Below are 24,292 nucleotides of genomic sequence, written 5' to 3'. Positions count from 1 at the left end.
ATAATTTTTTTAAATAAACCCACTGCACCTCCACAGTGTACTGGGTTATTACACCAGTGTAGGACTGGAACACAGCCAGTTTGGGTGAAGCCAGCCCATGGCACCATCCACAATCCCAGTGTCATTTCCCACACAGCTTGCAAATACACCTCAAGCACTGATCCTTCCAGCTCGAGGACTGTGAAGGTTCAAGGGGCAATGTCAAGGGCAAACAAGTCCTCTCTGCATCTTTGACCCTACAGGGGGTCCAAACATCCCCTCTGTAGAGAGGGCAGGGCACAGCCTTTGCACACAGGCATGAGAGGCCAAGATCACAGCAAGTGTGATCACAGAGGACAGCAAGGCAGGCACTGAAGCACTGAGGAAGGCAGGGCAGCACTGAATGTGCCGTCCCTTTCCTCACCACTCACCCAGCAGGATGTGTACATGGAATTAGGAGACAGAGGAGTAGCTTAACTGCCTGGAAGGCACAGCTGCTGCACATCCAACTGCCTCAGAGAAAAACATACCAGTGCACATTCACGTCTTAAAATACAATTGTTAAAGACACTTTAGCATATACAAGGAGGATATTCTTCCAAACCACAACACAACTGAAGCCCATGTTATGTGCATTGAAAAACAGAGAAGTGAATAAGCAGCAAAGGTGCCAGGAAAAAATGCCAAAGCAGTGGTGTCAGGAGTGTTCTGCTTTTCATTCACTATTTATATAACACGGCCTAGACATGTGCTAACTGTGTGAAATCCTGCTCCCCTCCATCAGCAACAACCGTGGCCACACAGCACACACAAGCGAGGGGAGAGGTCAGAGGATGCCCAAAAATGCAACACGCAAATAACAAGGAGAGACAACACTTCTTTGTTGAATGTTTTAATATCTGCATTGCCTTCATAGCGCAATTAAAGCAATCTTTAAAATTCACTTATTACAAATGTTTGTCAAGTCTGTTTTTCCCCAGAAACACTTTTCTTGCTTCCTTGCACATACGCCCAAACACACTATAAAAACCTCATTCATAACATCAAAGGAAGGGCAATCATCATTCATGTAAACATCTTTCTTAGAGTTATCCATTTTTAAAAGTCATGAATAAACCTACAGATGTTCAGTAAGGCTCATAGTTCGAGTACAAATGTCATAAAACACCTATCAAGTACTGTATACAAGTTAAATACTCCGGGGTTAACCGCTAACACGTGTATAAGCTCACCCCAAAGATTATTCTTTAGCACTTAGTTCTTCAGAACAGAGACACCCAGTAATTATGGGCTAAGGAGTATTAAAATAGCAGAAGGCCCAGCAGAAACTGTTAAGTAATACACAATTTTAGTCTGGATCTTAGCTCAGAGTTAAATTCATTACAGTTACAGTAGGAAAAGTTTTCTAGGAGGGAATCTGCAGAAAGGAGGGATGGGTCGTTTGTACAATATCATGAAGGGACAAGCTGAGAGGTATGTCTTGAAGATGTGACTAGCCTTGCTATTGCAATTATTTATGGCAGCTGCTTGTAATGCTGCATAAATACTTTCCCAAATAGCAGAAACGACCATTTGTAATTCTAAGGATCATTTGTTGCATCTCCCCTTAAAAAAATAGTTATCTACTTACTGGTATTCAATTACACGTGTGTCTTACAAAAAGACATCCTTTTAAATTTGGTTTAGATCTCACTGGAACTTTTTTGTTTAAATATTCATTCTACCATGAAAATATTTCATACAAACATCATTTTACATACAAACGTTAAAACTTGTGAAGAGGGTCTTCCCGCACTCGTGATTTTATGGCTTGAGCGTTTAATTGCTTACGATTTTTGTATATATATTTCTCCTAGGGGGAAAAAATATAGTTACAGTAAAACTGGTAAGAGGAAAAGAGCAGGAGCTTCCATTGCCCGAAGACAGAAGAGCGCCACGAGGAGGGTCCATTCAACAGATAGTGACCTTAGTGTTCAAAACCTTTGATCTGGGGCAAGTAAACATGCACTCATTCTTGCACCTTTTTTATTTTATTTTATTTTATTTTTTTTATTTAAAAATCCCTTATAAGACTGCTTAGAAATTCATTGTCCAAAAAATAGAGTTCTCATGTTTCCAGTACACGAAGCAAAAGGAACAAGTTCACCCCAGGGCACGGGTGAGCACGGAGCCCCACCGACACCCACGGGCAAAGCTGCCCCCACGCCTGCTCTCCTCGCCCCGATGCTCTCAGCACACGACAGCGCAGCGCAAAGTGAGGAAGAGGCGTCTAATGCAGCACCCCAGCATGTAAGGAGACACTTCAGTAACGTTGTTTTCAAAACAATTTGGTTTTTCTTAAGTGCATGGAGGTGAATTCCTCAGGCACCCGCGGCTCCAGCGATCCTGCTGTGCCACAGGAAAACAAAGCGGCAGACAGCCGGCTCTGTACGACACGTTACCTCATCGCAACGGCAGCATTTTCCTAGGAGACTATCAAATTGAGTGAAAGGACAAAAATCACAGAGGTCTCTGGGACAGAAGTGACACTGTACAGTCCCTGGTGCAACCCAAGCAGTGAGCACTGGTTTTGACTGAAGGATAAGGGCAGCCAGCTGGGAAGGAAACAGAAAAGTGGTAATTTCCACCATTTCTTGGTTTCTCTCACCAGACAGGTTATGTTGGCTATTCTGCTCCTCCAGTGCCTGGCAGAGGGTGCGAAATCCCTGATGGAGCTCTTGCTTACACACCAGCAACAGGTTACAACCCTGGGAAAGAAACCCCAGCCACTGCCAACTCTGTGCAACGCTGCAAGCTCTGCATCTGGAAGGACTGCGCTGAGGAGAAGGCTGCCCAGTCACTCCCAAAACATGCAGCCCCGCACGGCTGAGCAGCTGACCTCCAAAAGGTCCCAAAACCTGCATGGGGAGTTGCCCAGGAGTGATTAAAAGCATGGGCCATCCTAGTGGGTACCGTTGCAACTGTGGAAAAAGTCAAAAAGCTCTCACAGCTCTCACTCCAACTGCTGAAGAGCATCATCCACATATTTCCTTTGACTTTTTCAACAGTTAAGACTTGCAGGTCTTTATGAAGGGTAGGTTTTTATAATTCCTACAAAAAAAAAAAAAAAACCCAGGAAAAAAAGCCTTTTTAGATTTGTGAAGGAAAACCAGGTATTTTAATAGATCCCCAAAAGTAAAATTATAGCTTGAAACTCAACTTGAGACACCCCCTCCACGGCTTAAGCCCTTTTCCTTCTTATCCAGAGGAGTGACCCAGCAGCAGGTAGCTCTCAGCTCTAACTTCTCATGCTCTCTTGTCTCCAAGATTAATCACTTCTCCAGAAAACTGAGCTTCCGTATTCTTGGTGACAAAACACTGTGCTGCCACGGCAGGAAGATCCACTTCAGATTTATTTTTTTTTTTTAAGAGACCATCAGCAGCCCCTAATACAGGTTGATACAGGCTCCTTTTCATAAGGAACTCAGGTAACAACCCTCCCATCACAGAGTAGCCACGTGCAGCATTGCAGACTAAAGGCAGACACTGGGAACTGATCCCTCCCTGGAAAGAGCAATTCCAAGTTCTCCTATCCTAATCACAACGAGTATTCTGAGAGCCAGCTGCTCACCCAGGCTCAGCTGACAGGCATCAGCTCTCCTTCCAGTTTCTGTGCCGACAGGACAGGTCCTTGGCCAGACTCTTGAGAAGTGGAGCTTCTTTATTTATTGCATATTCACCAACAGTCAGCTGCATCCCACAGACCCAAACGGATTTTTTTTCAAAATGATTTCTTCCTCTGCCCCAAATTAAAACCGTGCTTTGGTGTGGGTCTCGTGTCTACAGATATGTCATCATACTACTTGATAAATAGTTTTGCAAAGCTGGTCTTGCTATCTAGTGAGCCCCAGAAGCTGAGCTGCAATACACTGACCAAGTTAAGGCATTATTTGGAGTTCTGTAACTAACCTGTGTTTGAACCAGTGGCTGCCAATGCACACCTCTGAAGGACACACTGAGCCCTTTTGCTACCCAGTGGTAAAAACCATCCCAGCCGGCTCCACTCTAACAGACCAGAAAGAGAAAGAAAACAAGGAAGAATTAAAAGGCTTGGTCCTGAATCAAGCCAAAGCAGCTTCATAATCACAACTTTTATAGAAGGTTGGTCACCGAAGAAGGGAGCTATAGAAGGACCAACAGATTTTACAGAGCAGAGAGAAGGACAGCAGAGCTAACAGAGACAAGAGCCACAGCTGTGGCATGCTACCAGGCTACACCAGTGTGCAAAAGAATCTGCCTGACTGTCACCAAATTTTTGGAGAACACACAGGATACTTCAGTGCCTTTTTTTTTCCTTGAATTTCCCTATTTTAGGATACAATCTTCAAGCCTGACACGTAAAGAGCACCTATTTTCTATTTATCTCAAAAATCAGGCAATATGAAGACCGACAAATCTATCAAAACATAAGCAACTCCACACAAAGAGGAGATAGCAGAGGAATCAGAGACTGATCAGGAATGAAGCTAAAGGAGCTCTAGAGATCAGAACATATTAAGCACAATTCTCCAGCGAGCACAGAGAGGCCAGCAGTCCAAAGCAGGTTATCAAGACTGTGGAAGGAGTTACCATCCATTCCCAGCAGGGTTCAGTCACATATCTTCCCTCTCCCCCTTCCCTGCACTTAAACTCAGCCTCAGTTTTGCAAACTTCATGGTCCTGGCAGAATAATCCACCAGATGCACATGACAGCTCCCTACCAGTGTGGAATGCTCTTCTGCAGTTGGCTGATGATTTAAGTAACAACCTGTGAGCAGGCAGGGAAAGATCAAGTCATGCATATTTCTTTTTGAGGATTATTTGCTGAGACTGTGCTCCTGACTGACTTTTGAGAACTCTCCCTCACCTGTGAGGTGCAGTTCTGTCTCTGCACACTCAGCTCAGTCCCTGCCAGCCACCTGCCTTGGATGGGGTGCAGAGCTGAGTCTCCAGCATGAGGAGACAGGAGGTGCCACAGCTCACATTCAGAGCACCACTAAAAGCCTCAAATTGCCCTGAGCCTACCTGTCCCTTGCCCCAGGACAAGCACAGAGTAGCTTCTGTGCAAGCTTAAATGGTGAGGTGCTGGGAAAGGTTTGTGATCAGTTACAGGGAATAAACAGAGCCCCAGGTTAGAGAGGTTCTTATGAGTAATTCCTAACTTTGCTCAGGTACCAAAGCAAGGATTCTCAAGACTGCACAAACCAGCAACCTCATCCTTCCACTTGCAGGTCCCCAGCACATCCTCCCTGCCCAGCTCCCCAGACAGCCAGACACCTCTGACCGTTCAAGCAACCAACCAAAATGTGTTGCAATAGAAAGGTAGGTCTGATTCCCAAATCATTTATGTTACATATATACAAACTTCTTTAAACTACAAACATTTAAAGAAAGTGTTGCAAATGCATTTGAGTTTTTCCCTAAGCTGCTAAGCCCAAAAGAGAGCATCAAGAGTCCCAGAAAGGCTCCAGTATCCAGACCGAGACAATACATTATTTCTCTCTTATACAGCATTAGGCAAGACCAGTACAGTATCTGAAAAATGCACAACAATTTCCCTACCCCTGAAAAACCCCAGAACACAGCCCTACAGATGAATATTCACAACCCCCCACTGTTGGCTACAACAAAGCTATGGATTGACTGCTGTTTCTAAATATGAGCAGTGAGTGATGTTTTTACATTCATTGTTTGTCTTTCGAAAACAATCTTTTCATATCTTTTCTTTTTTAAAAAAAAAAAAAATCTTATTTTGATACCTCATACTATATTAATTTTTCACTGTATCTTAAGCCAGTACTACTAAAAGATGGCTACAAGGCTATATTCTTTGTCAACTGAACACACACAAAAGATACAGCTCTCCTTTACCAAGTACTACAGCCTGCCCCCAAATACATACACCTCCTTTCTCAGAATTTATGGGAGATGCAATCACCTCATTGCCAGAACTTCTGCCTTGAGAAATGGCTGCTTTAACAGGTGAAATACACAACCCAACTCACAGACACAAATGCAAGCAATGCCTTGCCTTCCAGAACATGAACTTCTGAAAGTCCTTCAACGAGCAAATCTGTTCTCTCCTTTCAGAAAATCTTCATGCAAAGAACAGTTTCATTTGCATGTCATAATAATAAATTAAATAAAATAAGCCAGCCGTAAAGGCTAGATAAATATTATGTTTGGACATGTTGCTATACTATTTAGAGAGCCACAAAGACCAACACACAGCACTCTCACATACACACACAAGCCTTTCCACTAGTTAGAAAGGATTTTCTCCTGCAAAAGAGGATTTGTAGAAAGAACAACGTTCAGACAAGAGGAAAGGGGAGTTAAAACCCAGCCTCCTATATGCTAATAAATAAACTGCTCTATTGCAAGATTCAGATCAAAGGTTTAAAAAGGCAAAATTATGCTACTATTAGAGAATATCAAAATATTACTGTTATCATCACAAGTGGCATATATGCAAAATGCAGTTGCACAATAATGCCTAGGCAGATAGAGAGCAACACTAAGTCTGCCGACTAAAAGTGAACAATATACCCATTTTAGTTTCTGTCTAGTCTTTTGGCATCTTTGCATATGGTGCAAAAGCAGAAGCTACCAAAGAATACCACATCTCATATAGAATATTAAATAATTTCTCCAGATAAGACTGGTGCAACGCTAGCTAATTTTAAATCTTCTATGAGTAACACAGTCAAACCTAGTTAGTATGCAAGAAACTTATCTCTTAACACAGAATGCAAATTTATGATGCAACAGTATGAACAATCCCTGGTTGTCCAGTTTTCAGTATAAAGGTAGTGCATAGATCCAAGTTTCTGTTTCAGTTTGCTGAACGGAGAAGGCGCTCCCGTTTCACTTTTGCTGGGCAGCCTGGAAAGCTTTCAGTTCCAGCTGGTACCACTCCGGTGCTTCTGGCCCGTTCTGCCCAACGGGGTTGTGATCGTATCCGTAAGCCACTGTCAGTTCTTCGTCCTTCTCCACAGCCCTGATGGTACGGATACACTTGATGGGCCCAAAACGAGGATGAACAAACCTAGGGGAAAGAAGCATCTTTGCTAGGCTCAGCTGTCAATTTACAGACTCACAGTTTCAGAAGTCCCTCACAGTTCAGAGTAGCATTGCATAGGCTGATATCAGATGAGCAGACTGCGCTGAGTCAACCTTATAAAGATTTCAGAACAAGAGCAAAAATTTTGATATATCAAAGGAGTTTTGTGTAGCTCTATTATCTGAAGTTTTTCAACAGTCCTGCAAAATTGCTTGCTTGTAATAAAAAATAAAACAGTTAATCACTGCCACATGCCTTGGGTTTGCAGAGGTAAACATCTGCATGACAGGAAAACAGTACAGATTATGAGAGACTGGAGAGCATGCTAAATGGCTCATCTTAGTACAGGTTAACCACCTAACAATGGTAACATACTTCTGTACATCTTCTCCCAGGGTCCCACAGTAAAGGAACCTGGCTTGTTTAATGCAGGAAAACTATTTTTCTACATAGATGTTTCCACGGGTGTGTTTGTTAATACCTTGCTATGAGCATAGGGTTACATGAAAAGCTTCCTGGTGCAGAGCAGCAAGATGTTTATTTTTTCTGAGTTTCAAAAACAACAGCACATTTGATGGTGCTGGTCAAGCATCAGTAACTCAGCAAAGGACAGCGCAGTCCTAGCCAAGATAGGATTTAGAGAGCTGTAATTATGCATTTTAGAATCAAGAAGAATTTCATAGATTTCCTGACAAAACTAACACAGCTGCAAACTTCAAGATACTCCATGGTGTAACTCCCAACAGACATCAAGCACCTGCAATGCCAGCCCATTTCCAACTCAGCCTAGGTGAGCAGAAACTCCTTCAGTGCCCGAACTCATTGCTCCCACCCCACCACTGCTCCTCATCCAGCTGCCAGAGACAATCTGTGAGCCCAGAGAGTTGGGCTGCAGCTTCTACCCCAAAACACAGCACTCTACTCACGGGTCGTAGATGCAGTTAGGAGTGAAAGAATGGTTGGCCTTATGCCCCAGCGAGGCACAGTACTTGGCAGCGTGGTTGTAGGGCTCTGGCACGTCTATGACTGTTTCATCATCCAGGGATATTGTATTTCCATTGAGGGCCCAGTCTCTGCTGTCTACCTAGTTTACAAGGCAAAAATCCAGTGTCTGTGGGGTCAACTTTGTCAGCAGTTTCAAAGCCAACATTCAAAATATATGCAACTAAGGCTTTTCATCTGTGTGTCATTTAAAAAAAACCCACCACCTTTTTTTTAGCCATACATAAGTCAACATGCACTTTCTTTCAATTAAACTCTATCACATTCAATTTTAAAAGTGGGAAGGTGATGGGTATAAAATCCTGTGAGAAGAAAACTTCAGAAGGAGCAATGAGAATTCAGACTGACTTTTTTCTCTTCTTTACCTCCTGGTGTGTAATTCGCACTCCGTTGTAAAAGGACATCACTGTACTGGCTTCTGCTGCTACTTTTGAAAACAATCCTTCTCCAGCACTGGAAATGAGAGAGACATCCACATACACCCTACAGGAGGAAGAGGGCATGGAATTAATGACTGGCTACAGTTTTAATTTTCAAGAAGTATTATCACAACACTACTGGGATAAAGACTAATACTTCAGTATAACAATAAAGCTAATAATAACAACAATTTGGAATCTCTAAATGGAACTCCTTCCCTTCCTCTCTTCTATACACTCTCTCTATTTTGGCAAAACTGAAATTTGGTGGGAAGTGGGTGTGACTTTGAAAATTACTTTTTGCAAGTGCCAATCTACTATTACTCCTCAATGATGGCTTCAACTCAGGAACGCCCTCAATAACACACCACAAATCCCAGAGGTCCCCACCAAGCTGAGGTTGCTGGAATGTACATGCACAGATGAGCAAGAGTTCTGAAGGTAAAGTGCTACATATTCAAAGACTCAATGCAAATCAATGTCAGCATTTTACTAATCACTTATTTAGACACTTCAGAGTATCAGGAAAGGACTACAGTTGAGGTATATACAGAGCAAGGCCTCCTAAAGGTCTAGGTAAAAGTGTAATTGTGGAATAGCCACAGAAGAGATATTCCTGAATATTTATCATGAGGCAATTCCTAAGCAATGTTTTTTGACATTACAGGGTTGTCACAAACAGTATCTCACTTTCCTCCAGGCTGATGATTTACTCTTGCTGCTTTCCCACATCTGTAGGGAGGGGAGAAAATTTTGTACAACACATGCCACCCAGCAAGAGACCCTGAATGCAGCACCCTGTAAGCTAGTTACACATCTAGAAAACAGGGAACAGCATATTTTTTGTCAGAACATTTTGTATATGTGGGCTATAGTGGAGTCCAGGGCTTGACTGAACATGCCTTTGAAATGCTAAGAAATTACCCTAGTTTAATCTCTTAAAATGTATCATTGTGTTTCATCCACCAGAGTGCAATTTTATTGTGTGAATTGGAAAGAAAGTCAATCAAGTCAAACACTGACTGATGTACACTAACAGCTTCCATTTCACAAAACCCTTACAAACCTTTTAAAAAATTTTAGATGAGAAAGGTTTGCAAAATTAGGCTCTAAATATATAACAGCAAAGAAACATTGGGAGAAGGAAAAAAGCCTACCTTTCTGATTCGTATGGGTCAGGAAGAAGGGCATTTGTAGAAATGCAGGATGAAGTAGATTTGTCAAAACTGTATACTGGGCCTAAAAAAAACCAGACATCGACAAAGGAAATCAACTAATTGGCAGCACTGAAAGCATGCAACCCTTAACTGAATCAAGACATTCAAAAATTAAATTTTAACGTCTGACAAAAATGTTATGCTTCCAAAAAAAGGTACTAAACAGAACTGTACCTGTAAAAAGCCTTCGGCAAGATTCTTCCCCTCCACATACTAGAGTGGCAGTATTAACACAAAAAGGTAATACGTATTTTCTTCAAACTATCAACTTGTAATGGAGGACTGGACAGTCTTTCAAAACTAATGCTCCCAGAGTCTCAAAATATCATTTAAAAGCAAAGCAAAGTTTAGAAGGATACATTCAATAATACATTAATTATAAAAAATCTTGGACTACTTAAAATATGAAGTATTTTCTAGTCCAAATCCTGAAGATACTTCAGACAGAAGATAATGTTCAGTAGTCAGAGAACACACATGCTACAGTCATTTGTTTCTTGCCAATAATAAGCAATTCAGTGGTACACCTCTAATTAGATTCTCACATCCCTCTCTCAACTGCCAGGGAACTATCTGGGAGATTGGTTAAGATGAAGGCAGAAATAAGATAGGGAGAAAAACCCCGCAAACCAGAGTATTACAAAGTTTGATGAAAGGCCATTGCCCCTGGTGTCCAGGATCTGTTATGGCTTAAGGCAGCTTCCTCCAGAGTATAATTTAATCCTATTTACAAAGCACAACTGCACTCTCTTAGAAGGTAAGTTTTAAGTTACATTTTGACTCGCTATCATAACTGAGAGATTTAAAAAATAAACTCACGTGCATTTGCTTGTCAATGAGTTTTATGTGCCTGTTTCATATCAAGTGAGACAACCTCTGCTGGCAAAATAATTAAATGCATTATCATGGTCCCTGCTTGTTACTGATGGTCCTGTCTGCAGCTTAACCCACACACCTCTGAAACATCACACACACCTCAGAGCAACAAAACCACTCCAGAACTGTAGGTCCAAGCCACCACTGCCCTAGAGAAGGAGCACTGGCTACACAGGTCACAGACACCACCCTGCCCCCATGCACTTCACAGCCACTCTCTATGAGCAGGACTAGACAGACTGAAGTGCTGGTGACTCAGACTGTTACACAATGACTGAATCTGGTTCACTAATTGCAATCCCTGTGTCCTTCCAGCCCAGTGACACAGGTGCCAGAACATTCACAGTGCTAACACCGACTTGCACAGAGCCAGCTGTCAGGGCTACAACCAAACCATGGCCTCCCTCTCCATTTGTAGTTATTTTACTAACAAAAAGCCTGTAACTGTGCCAGCAGTAACGTGGTGAAGCAGGTTTTCCTGCTGGCACACAGGACAACGGTGTGTGTGACAAACAGGACTGTGCCCACAAGCACATGAGTGAGAGAAAGGCTATGAAACACAGTTTGGCAGGACCATGCAGGGGTCACTTCCTGCCTGTACCAAGGGCAAAGGAATCCCTCCACCTGCCTCTCCACCCAACTTTATAACTTAGAGAAGGGGACTCTCACTAACAGACTTACTAGCTCATCACAGCCAGAATCTCTAGGGGGGAGCATTATAGGAACCAAGCTGTCTGTAGCAAGGAGTTGGTAGAATACAAGTTTCTGTGTTAGCTGAACTTACTGCCTGGTACAACTTCAAACTGAGGTTTCCCATCCTCGACAGCTGTCAGAGTTGCCAGTTTTGCTTCTATCATTTCTCCATCTATGAACCTTCCAGAATATGCAGTCTTTCCATCTGGATACACATAGGCTATTTTTTCTCCAGTCATCTCCCCTTCTTCATTCACTTCTCCCACAAGGCTGCCTCCATCCTGAAAGCACAGGCAAGAAAGCAAAGGCAAGGCATTCAGTTACACTATACTGTCTTCATTAAATGAAAAGGATTTTCCCCAACTTTTTTAAAAAGTAATCTAGTTCAGATATGAAATTGTGCAAATGAGAGAGAAAGCAGACCCAAGAAGAAGCCAGATAAAGTCATTTCACTTAGTATAAAACTGATAATAGAAGTGAACGGGGTTTTCTCTGTTGTTTGGAATAGGCAAAACCCAAGGTCTTTCCTTCCATGTGACACAAATACAGAGTTCCAACTGGCAAAATTTTTATGTGAAGAGTCTGCAAACCAAGGCCCAAAGCCACACAGATGTCCAAGTTTGGTTAGTAGGATACTGTGCTGGAGGAAAGAAAAAAATTAAATGCTGCCTTGCTTGCTGCTAATTCATGGTGCCTTAAAAGACCTGAGCCTATTAAGGAAAAAAAAAGTTTTGCTGGATGACAGAAGAGTGTCTCTGTCCCAGTATCCCCCCCACAATGTCAAGTGGTGCTCAATAAGAACAACTGTTTGCTGAAAGCCATCAGCAGCAACACTTTTCCTCTCTCAGGTTTACACATTTTAGCCCTGGGCTTTGCCATCTGTGATTTGCCTGCAACTCGGGCTATGTCTATTTACAGAACTGCAGAATGAGATGCATGGATTAGCACAGGTCTAACCACTTCAGGTGTTTATTTCAAAAGGGACAGAGAAGCCTCTCTAAATACACCCTGGAGCAAAACCAGCAGGTGTGATGTGGCAACAGACTGATTTAGATCAAGACCACTGCGCACAGACTCTATTTCAAAGTGACACCATTTTGTTCAACTGCAAGGATGAAAAGAGTTTCAAGCAAGCTGTAGTGGGGAACAGAGAACCTGAAGTCTTGGAAAAATTTGTGCACATAGCATCATGCACAGAACCACGAAGAAAGAATTTCTTCCATGGCAAAGGCGTTTTTTTGGAACACTTTGCATCCTTAAGTCTGGCAAGATGATAATGATAAACAACCTCTAATTACCCACATTTCCAGAAAGTACAGCAACACTTTGACAGCTGGAAGATGAAGCAGGAGATACACGAACTGAAGGGTCAGCTGTTTGTATTTTATATACTAGGACTGAAAATCTTTTGGCAGTGTTCACCAAGCATTTGTTGATCCTAGCACATGCTTAACGGCAACAGTGAAAACCAGCAAATAAAATGAACAGCCAGTGGTAAGCATTTAGAAATGAATCTGCAACTAAAGTTTGTGCCATATGTGGCACAGAAATAGACTAGGTTTTGACCAGCAGCTTAATTACATGCAGATGTTTTCCCCCTTCTCGGCACAAGGTAAAGACTGAAAGGTTCAAGTCTGGAGTGCTGTGTAAGGCTGAATAGGAACTAAAATTTAAAAAACCCTAAAAACTAGTACAACCATTATTGCCTTAACTAGGATGGCTATAGAAGAACAACAAAAATTTTTGCAAAAGTTTTTTATGAAAATTCAGAAAGATAAAATTTTGGCTTGCTTAATTAACAAAGCACTTGTCCACACTCTACTAGAGAGGCACAGTTCTCACACCCCTCATATTTGATTTGTTGGGCAAAGCCAGATGTCACAGCATACCCTGCAGAAATGGAGACAAGGTCTAATTAAATAAGAGCAGCAGACTGCAATAATTTGCATAGTTTCCCTGCTCCTCACCTGCAGCCACCACTACAAGGTGGCGAAACTATTGGTCCAGCCTTCTCAAAGAGATAATGCATAAATTGTTATACATATTATTTTTACATTACATACAAATTATATATAAATGCACTTCCAAGGGGCTGGGTTCCCTGGAAGATGAAGACAGTGGAGGCATCTTGCAGCTTTGCTGAATCTCGCCTACTGGGCAAGCATTCAACACCGAAAAACTTTAACTGTATGTTGGGTTTTCCAAAAATCAGAATGCACAGATGTTTTACCCAGATTTCTGTGTGTTGACTTTTGGATAACTGAGTCATGGTGGGTATTTGTTTCAGCTGGGGAGAAAAGAAAGGTACATATTGTGCAATAAAGAGAGCAGGTGGCCAGGCTTACCGGGTAATAAATCCAACAGACTCCATGTCGGATGTTGTCCTTATACTGCCCTTTGAATATCAGCCGCCCATCGCTGTCATACTCCTGGGCTGGTCCATTCAGCTCTCCATCCACATATGTGCCATGAAGGACCACTCCATCCTCATAAGTGTAGATTCCCTGGCCTTGCAGGGCGTCATCAACGTAGTACCCTTCCAGGGTGCTGGTAAAGAGAGAAAGAAAACAGCAGTGGAAAACTATTCACCTCTCTTTGAGGTGAACCCAAAGCCTCAACACACTGGAAAGCCAAGAGGAAAACCAGAAACTTGTTTCTGTGGAGCTCCAAAGGCAGAAAGCAACTTACAGTATCCTTTCATCACAGTGCAGGGGCACAGCATCACTCATCTAAATCACAGCGCTCAGCATTCTTTTGTAGGCTGGAATAGCAACTTACAGCAGTGTATGGACACTCCTGGTCAAAGGAGAAATTATTGCTCAAGCAGGCTACTCTCACATCAGGACCTTCTACTTGCCATGTGTGGATCTTTCCCGACTTCTCTCTGGCGAGGTGAAATTCAGCTGCCAGACAGATGAACCACAACAGAGCACGAACTGCAACCTGCTACAGTTCGGTATCAGCTCCCCAGCAACACACTTAGCAGCCATTTGTACAGGAGTTTGCTAAAAGCACTGTCATTTTCCATGTATTTCTATTAAAATGGAACACAGCCTGTCAAACAGAACTAGTGCTGCACTTGGATTTGAACAAAGAAACGTTTCACAATTTGGTTTTGTCTTGCAAACCCTTTAGACAGGGCACAGTAACACCTCGCAGTCAGCATCACAAAGAATAAAGGCATAACCATAAAAGGGGGTCTACTCAGTTACTTCTTTCTCATGTTAGAACTAGGATAAGGGAATACAAAATGTTCAGCTTTTCCTCCAGCACACTCAGCTAATAGTCAGCTGCAGTACACATACTTTCACTGCTTAGTTTTTTTTCGGATGAAGGTATCTAAGGTATAAGCCCAAACACGTGTCTGTGAGCACACGACTCTACATGTTTTACATGATTTTACAAAACAGATTTTCAAGAGTTGTGGAAGGAATGGTTTTTTTCCAGAATTCACTTTCTTGTTTCTAAAGCCTCATGCTCTGTTTTTACATAACTTTGGCAAGCTGGTTGAGGTTTCCATGGGAAAATATATTACAGTAAAAGCCTCAATGCAAACCAGATGCAAAACAGGAAGGGGCAGAAAAACTATTTTATTTTTCAGTCAGATGAATTTCTTGACCCACGTTGCTCCAGAGCTGCACCACAGCACAGGGAAGGAGCAGGGTAGATGAGGGAAACACCAGGAATCAGTGCTCTTACTTGACTATAAATGATGCCACTTTCCCCTTTAGTTTATCACAGATTACTAGATTTGAATTTCATTGTAGCTGACAACACACACAGAGTCCACATGCAGAAATACCCTTTAAAAGAAGCAGCCACCCCTAGTTTAAGTACTGAAAAACACAAAAAAACCCCTTCTTGTTACCCTTAGTTATATTAGTTGAAGTTAACAAGTTGCTAAATTACAACAGTGCTTCAGTACTGGAGAAATATCTTTCACTGTAACTCAAATTTCTGTGTTCTCTCTTTGTATTAAACTGCAAATAGTGTCCAAAAGATCCACCTCATTTAAGGAAATCAAAGATACCTGAAGAAAAAAGTCCATGTCCTTCAAACTTAGGTTCTCTAAAATATTTATACTTTTCACAGTTTCTGAGTTATTTCCACCCTGCTCCACATTCTGTCTTAAGCTCTCAAAGTGTGGTGTCTGCGGCCAGACATGATAATTGCAGCTAAAACCTGACCAGCACAAAGAGGAATAAATAGTTTCTGTGTCTTCCATAAAAAAAATTCTGTTAAAACAAACTCTGAGCTAGCCTATATTTCTCTGGTTTGCTTCTCATATGATCATATTTCTGACAACATGAAGTTTTACTAAAGTCAAGATCTGCCAGGTGTGCTGTCTTCCCGTTATCCATTATGCCTAGAAGGGACTAAAGATACTCATTACCTAAAAAGTAAACCCGTGGTAAGAGCTGGGGGTGAGGAGGAAATACTGCAATGTCCCTCCCTGCTCCAGGTGTTACGTTAACATCCATATAAACTGATCTATTCATCTCTCACTCCCTCCATATGGGAACATCAGAAACTTTTTTCCCAAAATGAATAGTTTTGTACTTTGTTCTGGGAGGTAGTTTACAGGAGTTTCCAGTTATGGGAGAAGGGCAGCTGCAGCTCTGTGCCAAGCATGGCTCTCAGGCTCGCCCTTATTGCGCCAAGTGCTCTGCAAAGTACACTCCAGAAGTGCTGGCACCAAGGAAAGCTCAAGTACACAATGCAGAACAGGGAGTATGCCAGAGGTGAAACTTCTCTCTCTGAAAGAATATGTTGGGGTTTGATGCATTTTTTGAAGGGGGAGAAAAAACCTGGCTGATATTTCATTCCAGGTTTTCATTCCTTTAAATAATCAACAGGAAGGGGGCAGCTATTCCAGTAGAGGGGAAAGTTTTCGTTGACCAAACAAGGCAGCCAGGCAGCCAGTCTTATTCCCCAACACTCAAAAAATGAGAGTGCTTACACTGCAGCCTGTCCAATATCTGACAGGACTCAGCTACTCCCCAACTGCAGCTGTCAGCCTTTACCAGCAGCCTGCCAGGGAAACAGACCCAGGAGTGCTGAAACCAGCTAACTTACTGCAAAGGGAGAGGTGTTTGGAGAAATTCTGGAGATTAATTTCTCTTCTTCATGAGCACTCAGCCTTGCCCGTGGCACAGTTAATGGAAACAGCATGTCCTGTTTTATGCCAGGTCATCCTTCCTGCAACACATCGCGATTCCTGAACCATCCATTTCAGAGAGCAGCTCAATCTTGCTAGCTGGGCATAGCTAGGTAAATTACATCTTCAGTAATTAGGCACTGCTCAGTTAAGGCTGGTTTAGCTAAATTAAAATATGTAATGTCTTATAAAAATACCCCATCTTCCAAAAACACATTACAGACTATTTTTGCATATTTTCATTCTGCTACTTCCTGAAGTCATCAGTAGCCAACTGTTCCATTTTTTTAAGGGTTATGAAAATTATACAACCAACAAAAAAAGAGAGAGAAGAGCTGGCAACACTGAAGCAGTAGAGAAAAGGTTCAGCAGCAACCTGACTTTTCCCACAGAGCACTGCCTGTACCCTGGATTATATGGAGGAGCAGCCCTACAAACAAAATAGCAGGTCAGTTCCTCTGACTGTACAATCAGCAACTGCTCTGCTGAGATCATCCACAAGCACAGAAGCATTATGCACATGTGTCCATAGAGACACTGTCTGCCAATTTAAAAAAAAAAAAAAAGCTATTTTGGAAAAGTCAGCTGCTGGGTAGTCCTGGTTTTCAGTTACTCAGAGCAGATTTAATAAGCCCATGACCAACAACAGTGGGGATTTTTCTTCATCCAGGCTTGGAGGCCCGATCGGTTTCTGTGTAACTGAATGAATATATTATCTTTCTCATGAAAAAAAACCCCCACAATCTCCAGTATGAAACAACTGCAAAGGCCAATACAGACAAGGAGCTGACTCACTGAGACAGCACAATACCTCCACTCCTGCTCAGAACTTTGCTGAGCAGGCGGAGAGTAGACCCAGCACGACTGTCAGTTTAACAGCTGCTATTCATAGTGCCACCGACAGCTGCAAAACCATGAAGAATCGTGTCATTTTATACATCTGCTGCTCCTTTGGAGGAAGTTCTGGGCAACTGCAGAGAGGAATGCTGCAGTGGGGGGGAAGACTTACAAGGTGTTTGTAAAGAAAATCTGGGAAGAAAACACATGCATCGGCACAGACTGGCCTGATTTCACTGTCAAATTCCCAGCGAAAAGAAGGGAAATTATAGGGGCTTTTCAGAAAGTAAATCAGGCCACAAGCAACTAGCAAAGGATTAACTAGAGCTGATAACAAACCTGTCTTTAACTCAGTCCTCGAACCACTAAACAACTTCCAAGACCAAACAGAGGATAAGCCTCTCTGTCAAGGTCCTACATCTGTGCATGAAGGATGTGCATAGGGAGCTCCCAGTCCACCTGCACTCTCTGTACAGCACTATAAGACAAAGAATTCCACCTGAAGTTCTGGACTTGAACTTTGACGTCCAAGCCATTGTCAGCATGGTTTCTAATAGTTCTGACCACCTCCCAGTTCTTAGGGTTTCTAATTAGTTCATAATTTACAGTACCAAAAGAGTTCACACCACTGTATTCTCCCACTAGGAAACAACTACAAGCACCGTATTAGACACAAAGCCCCCAAGCCTACAGAGGAATGGCTACAGCAGCAACAAACTTTCCAGCTATAGTTTTTAATGAGAAACCTTATCTAGAAAGTCAGCAGCATACAATGAATGTAAATTAGTTTGTATCATTGCAAGCAGAAGGAAGAATATAGAAGAAAAGCTGAAGAGGCAGAGTCTACCTTCCATCAAAAAAGAAGAATTTGCCACGGCCATTCTTTTCTCCATGCACAAAGTTTCCTTCAAATCTGTCTGTTGATGAGTAGGTTACTGTACAAAATCCATGTGGCAGCCCATCATCATCTAGATGCCCTGAAATAAAATCCAGACAAAGAACAACAGAACACATTAATTATTATATAAATTTTCAAACCCGTTCAGATTCTGTAGATGCTTGAAATGCAGTAGCTCCCTAGTACAAAACAGTAATTCAAATCATTGCTGTTAGAACAGTGACCAGAGACTCAGTGCAAGTGAAGTTTGCACTTGTGTAACACATCATTTAAAAAAGGGTCAGGATAAAAGAAAGGGGATGAGAGACAGAAGAGAATAATAAGCAAAAATTGTTTCTAAAAGAAACAAGCTTTATATTATTCTAACTTATATTAATATACATCTTCAAAAATATAATAATTCTTTGTCTAAAACATGTGTTTCTTGGTGAGAACAGAATAAACTTACACTTCAATACACACAGTAACAAAAGGTTCGATTTTTTCTTTTGATAAATACATGCCTTACAATAATGTGGGTGTGCCACCTTGCAGCTATATCCACAAGAACTTAAAGAAATAAAAGTATGTAATATCTATAATGCTTGCAGTGTATCAGTCAACTTGGTACTTAATATTTTAAATGCTGTTCTCCAATGCCTTCCTGATGTGTTCACTTTACATCCTGTTCCCTTTCCCAGCCATATCAGTTTTCCCCATTACAGCTGTTGCAAAGGGGCAACATACGTGGATCCTCACCAGCACAACCTAATTTAAAGCATAATAAGGCTCCTATTGCACCTCTGAGTGGCCCTACAAAGCCCAGAGAAAACGGCAGAAGAGTGCTTTAAAGGATGGTTATTGCCTGGTTCACCTGTGTGAAGCTGGAGGCCTGAGCACTGCTGTGGCTGCAGAGCTCAGCAGGGCTGCTCTCAGCACAGTGATACACCTGGGAGGGTGTAACAAACTCCCACCGTGACATTTCAGCAGGTATAAATTCGGCATGAAAACTGTCAAGTAAATAAAAGCTAGTCTATATTTATGTTCTTCCATGCTTCTAAATAAAAAATGACCTCAGATTCCCCAAGTCTCCTGGTGATGCATACATACCTTATGAGAGACAGCATGTCTCCACTTCTACAGGCTTTGGGTCAAGCTCTCCCCTGACCAAATTTGCCCTAAACTGAAAAGGTTCAACACACACATGGAAAGGCAGAAACAAACTTCAGTGTGAGTTGAAGCAATTACAGCCCAGGCTGATGCAGGCAACCAGACAGAGGCACTTCAGTACTACCAGATCTCCAGACCTATGCCAAGAGAGGGAACAGGACTGTGCAGGACAGCAGTGGGAAAACCCAGCCACCTATGTGGCTTCAGAGGTCCATCTATGCAAGCCCTGAAGGTTCTGCAGGGACAAGGGTACCCAGAGAGCACACACATGCCCATGTGTTCCTCTCACATCACCATAAGCTACTGCTTCCTTGGGATGCTCCACAGCCCCTCAGGGACATCACAGCCAGGGCACAGTGAACATCTGGTTCAGAAGTCCTCTCCTATGAGGCACATGGCCTGCCCAAGCCTTGCAATTACCAGAAGGATTGACAGCAAAATGTCACATGCACAGGATGCTTTGTCAGGATTTATTTCCAAACTTTGGTCTATATCAAAGTAAAATTACCTTAAAAAAAAAAAAGAGAGAGAGAGAGAGAGAGAGATACAGGAAGGGGAAAAAAAAGAAGTGAATGTTCCTCAAAGTGACCAAGTTAGGCTGTGCATCTTCATTACCCATCTCCTGCACATGATACATTGAGTATGGAAACACACCTAGAAAGGTGTACAGGAGAAAATACCAGTGAGATATCTGAACTCATCCAAGAGCCAGGATTCCCTCCTTCACCCTTCCCATGAATGCTCCACAAAGTTTCTCTCACACCTGCACATCACTGAGCTCTCAATTTAAGTCTTCAGTCCCAATTAGATCGAAAACAGCTAAAAGTTTAAGAAGTTAATAAAACCAATCAGGCACTGCTTACAGACTGAAATGAGAGAAATAACAAAGTAAAAAGAGAGAGCAAAAGGCAGAAGGAAAAAAGGTCCATCACTGAAGGCTTTTAATAATTTTGAAGAAGAACCCTTTAAACAGAGGCTGCTCTTTCCAAACAAAAAAAAAAAGGTTTTTTTAACTCCCATTCAGTCAGGATACTCCTTTCTGTAGCAGTGAAAAGTTTTAGCAGTTATGTCAATTTAACTAAAAGGTCGGTGAAATTTCTATGGGGACACCTCTTTTAGAACCAAAAAACCTATATCAACATTTATAGCTTTAATTAAAAGCCTCAATTTTATCAAAATGGGAAGGGTACACTGGTGTAAGTTAACAAACCCTAAACAACATAGCACCAGTTTCACCCTCACTATAGGGGCAAAACTTTTACAAAACACTTGGATTTAAAAAACATACTGAAAATACCAGTACATTATACTATTAAAAAACCCATACAAAACAACAACAAAAAACCTTTGCAACTTTGTTCTCTGTGACTATTCAGTTTTGTCAAGATTTTGCTGGAATGCAAAGCCCAGCACAAAAGCTGCCATGCTTACACACAGAGCGCATGTCAGGACTTTAGCACAGTAGGACAGAGTCTATATCACAGACTTAAATGGTCAGCTTTGATCCCATGGCCTCTATACAGGGTCTTAATCTCAGCCACAATACAAAGAATCCAGTTATTCTAATATGCCAGAGATTTCCCCTTATTAAAAAAAATAAAAATCGCCACCCCCCCCTTCAACAAAACAAGAAACACACAGTCTCTCTTAGTCAATAGGGGGGGGGGGGAAGAAATTTCAAGTTTCATAACATAGATGCAACTTTTCCTGTATAGCTGAGGCCTTAGGCCTTCTGTTTCAGATTAAGTCAATGGAAAAAGTCCTCATTATTTCAGTGGTAGCAGTGTGCTCCACTTCCCTTTCTCATCACTCTCCTCCATTTGGAAAAGCAAACCTTTTGGAAAAGGTGTAAGTGTATTTTTAAATTATTGCAATATCTCACTTTTGTTACTTCGTTAAGGGTCTCTCAAGATTTCCTCTTAAGCTCAGCCTTTTCAAGAAAAGGAATTACACTAATAGGGGTTAGTTCACAATGGGGTCACTTACCGGAACCACTGATGTACACAAATCAAAGATAAAAGCCCTTTATTGTCGGTATTACTTAACAGATGACATACAATGTGCATCATCAATAAAAGATTCTGGCCACAAAGGTGCCAGACGGATTTTTTTGGGATAACAACAGAAAACCAAACTCCCCCCGCCCCCCCCCCAAAAAAAGTGCTGATTTCTTTCATATTTCTAACTTCCTTTTGGTAAATGCAAAACCACCCAGTCATCCTAACCCCCAGAGCAGCCTGCTCCTGTCAGATACCCATATACAGATATTCAAATAGAGATATTCATATACAGATATTCATATACACTGCTGAATAAAACATGCTTAGAAAATTCGCTTCCTTAGCTGAATGCTAAGCAAATCCAGGATATGGCAAATATATTTATCTGTGACATAGGGATCAAAACTATGACTCTTTGCCCCAGACACAATTGCCATCGGAAGATTTGAGGAGTGGGGAGGGAAAGGAGGGGAAAACCACATCTCTTAGGGCACAGGGCACACCCCACTCGTACCTCAGTCCCCTCACACCCATGTTTTACACAGCAAAGCTTCCCTTCGGCTCCGATACCACATACCTAGAGACAACAAACCCAGATCCGAGCAGCAGCTGCTCAGCTCGCATCTGTCGTCAGACTAAGCCACCGTGCAAAATGCCTTCGCTGGAGCAACATGCTCTGAGGCCTAATCCTCCTGCCACAGGGATACGAGCAGCCCATGGCGGAACAATGAGCATTACACCGGCATCTTATCGCAGGCAGCTCCTTGCTCCGCGTGCGCTTAATCCCAGCATCTGAAAAACGCAGGACCGCTCCTCCCGGCAGGGCCGCGGTCCCCGCGAGGAACCTTTTGGGGAGCAGGCGCCTTCACGCAGAGATGCCGTGCTTTGTTCCAGAACCGTGCCCGGCTCCCGGGCGCCTCACGGGATGACACACTGCGCTGGGGAGCCGCATTCCTGCGTGACAAGGAGGTTTCCAGCACTAATTCACTCCCGGAGAGTAATTCACTCCTCTGGTCTAAAACTCTCCAAGGGTTAGTCCTCCACTCACAAGAGGCGTATATGCAGGTGTATATACAGGTGTGTATACACACACACAGTGCGTGTATATTGGCTAGGAGGTGGCCTGCCCCGCTCCCTTACGGATAGCTCCCGCCCCGCTGCCCATGGATGTGGCCACGGCTATTTCTTACAGCCGCCTTTCCTTTTCCCTTTTCCCTTTTCCATCTGCAGGTGCGCAACTGCAGCGCCTTACTCCCTGCACTCTCCCCAAGGACGGGCATCCCCCGGCCCCTCCACCACCGGCGGGGGAAAAGCGCCGGGCACCGCACGGGGCGGGGAGCGCGGGCTGCAGGAGTGCGAGCGGGGGCACGGCAGCGGCGACTGTTTATTTGTGACACTAGTTATTTTTGACACTGAGAGCTGAGCAGCCGCCACCGCCGTGCCCGGGATGCGGAGCCTCCCGCCGCGCCCGGGGCGCTCAGCGGCGGACGGACGGACGGCCCCCAGCGCGCCCGCCCGGAACCGTGGCCTCGGCTCCCCCCGGCCCGGACCCCGCCACGTGCGCGGCGGCGGCGGCGGCCCCGGCTCGCCCGTTGCATAAGCCCCGCTGATGTCATGCGCTGCCGCCGGCCCCGGCCGCCCCGCTCCGGCCGCCGCCGCCTCCACCCCGCGCTCCTCCCCAGACTCCTCCAGCAGCGCGGGAGGCCGCCGGTGCCCTGCGGCGCCGGCCGTGCCCGGCGGGGCGCGCTCCCCACGGCCGCGGGACACGCACCTTCCACGACCTCCTCCAGCGTCTCCTCGTCGCTGTCCATGGCGGCGGCGGCGGCGGCGGCGGGCGCGAGCGAGGCGCAGCCGCTGTGACACGCGCGGCCGCGCGCGCTACGCCCCGCCCAGGGGAGGGGCCGCGGCCGCGCCCTGACCACGCCCCCGCGGCCGTGGCCACGCCCCCCCGTCCCCGAGCGAGGCGGCGGTGACGGTGCGGGGCCGTGTCCCCCGGCGAGAGCCTGTGGCACGGCACCGAGCGGCACGGAGGGATGGAGAACACCGGCCCAGCCCCCTCGGCCCGCTGACCACGGTTGGCATCGCTGCAGTGCACGTCCTTGTGAGCCCTTGGCAGTGCCGTGACACCCCTTCTCCCGCCTCACGCCAAGGAGCACTGACCTGCTGCTCTTATAATAACAGAGTCCTACAAGCATAGAATCACAGAATATGCTGAGTTGAGAGGGGTCCACAAGGATCATGGAGTCCAACTCCCAGCCCTGCACAGGACCTTCCCGAAACTCACACCATGTGCCTGAGAGCATCATCCAAATGCTTCTTGAGCTCTGTCAGGCTTGGAGCTGTGACCACTTCCCCAGGGAGCCTGTTCAGTGCCCAACCACACTCTGGGGGAAGAGCCCTTTCCTGATATCCAACCTAAATCTCTCCCGGCTCAGCTTCATGCTATTCCCTCGGGTCCTGTCCCTGGTGACCACAGAGAAGAGATCAGTGCCTGCCTCTCCTCTCCTCCTCACAAGGAAGTTGTAACTGCAGGGACGACTCCCCTCAGTCTCCTCCAGGCTGAACAGACCAAGTGCCCTCAGCTGCTCCTCACACGGCTCCCCCTCATGCCCTTCATCATCTTTGTTGCTCTCCTTTGGATACTCTCTAATAGCTTAATATCTTTCTTATATTGTGGTGCCCAAAACTGCCACAATATTCAAGGTGAGGTGGCCCCAGTGCAGAGCAGAGCGGGACAATCCCCTCCCTCGACCGGCTGGCGATGTTTTGCCTGATGCCCCCCAGGACACGGTCGGCCCTCCTGGCTGCCAGGGCACTGCTGACTCACATTCAACTTGCCATTGACCAGGACCCCCAGGTCCCTTTCTGCAGTGCTGGTCTCCAGCCTCTACACACAGTCAGGGTTGCCCCATTCCGGGTGGAGAATTCCGGCGCTTGCCCTTGTTAAACTTTGTATGGTTGGTGATTGCCCAGCCCTCTAATA

The 24,292-nt window shown here is 44.2% G+C and overlaps 1 protein-coding gene across 1 annotated transcript; it reads right to left on the bottom strand.

Moving 5' to 3' along the window:
- Positions 1-855: 855 nt before the first annotated feature.
- Positions 856-23,196, bottom strand: SETD7 (SET domain containing 7, histone lysine methyltransferase). The gene is made up of 8 exons (XM_064651601.1): positions 23,081-23,196; positions 18,110-18,239; positions 13,613-13,814; positions 11,359-11,548; positions 9,639-9,720; positions 8,428-8,545; positions 7,987-8,144; positions 856-7,045 (listed from the first exon to the last, which is right to left on the bottom strand). Exons 1-8 carry the CDS (start codon positions 23,118-23,120, stop codon positions 6,865-6,867), a joined length of 1,101 nt encoding a protein of 366 aa, XP_064507671.1. The 5' UTR covers positions 23,121-23,196; the 3' UTR covers positions 856-6,864.
- Positions 23,197-24,292: the final 1,096 nt, after the last annotated feature.

Source organism: Pseudopipra pipra, chromosome 4 (genome assembly GCF_036250125.1).
Source record: "Pseudopipra pipra isolate bDixPip1 chromosome 4, bDixPip1.hap1, whole genome shotgun sequence".
Taxonomy (NCBI): domain Eukaryota; kingdom Metazoa; phylum Chordata; class Aves; order Passeriformes; family Pipridae; genus Pseudopipra; species Pseudopipra pipra.
The sequence above is the reverse complement of the archived record's forward strand: the minus strand, read 5'-3'. Positions and strand labels throughout refer to the sequence as shown.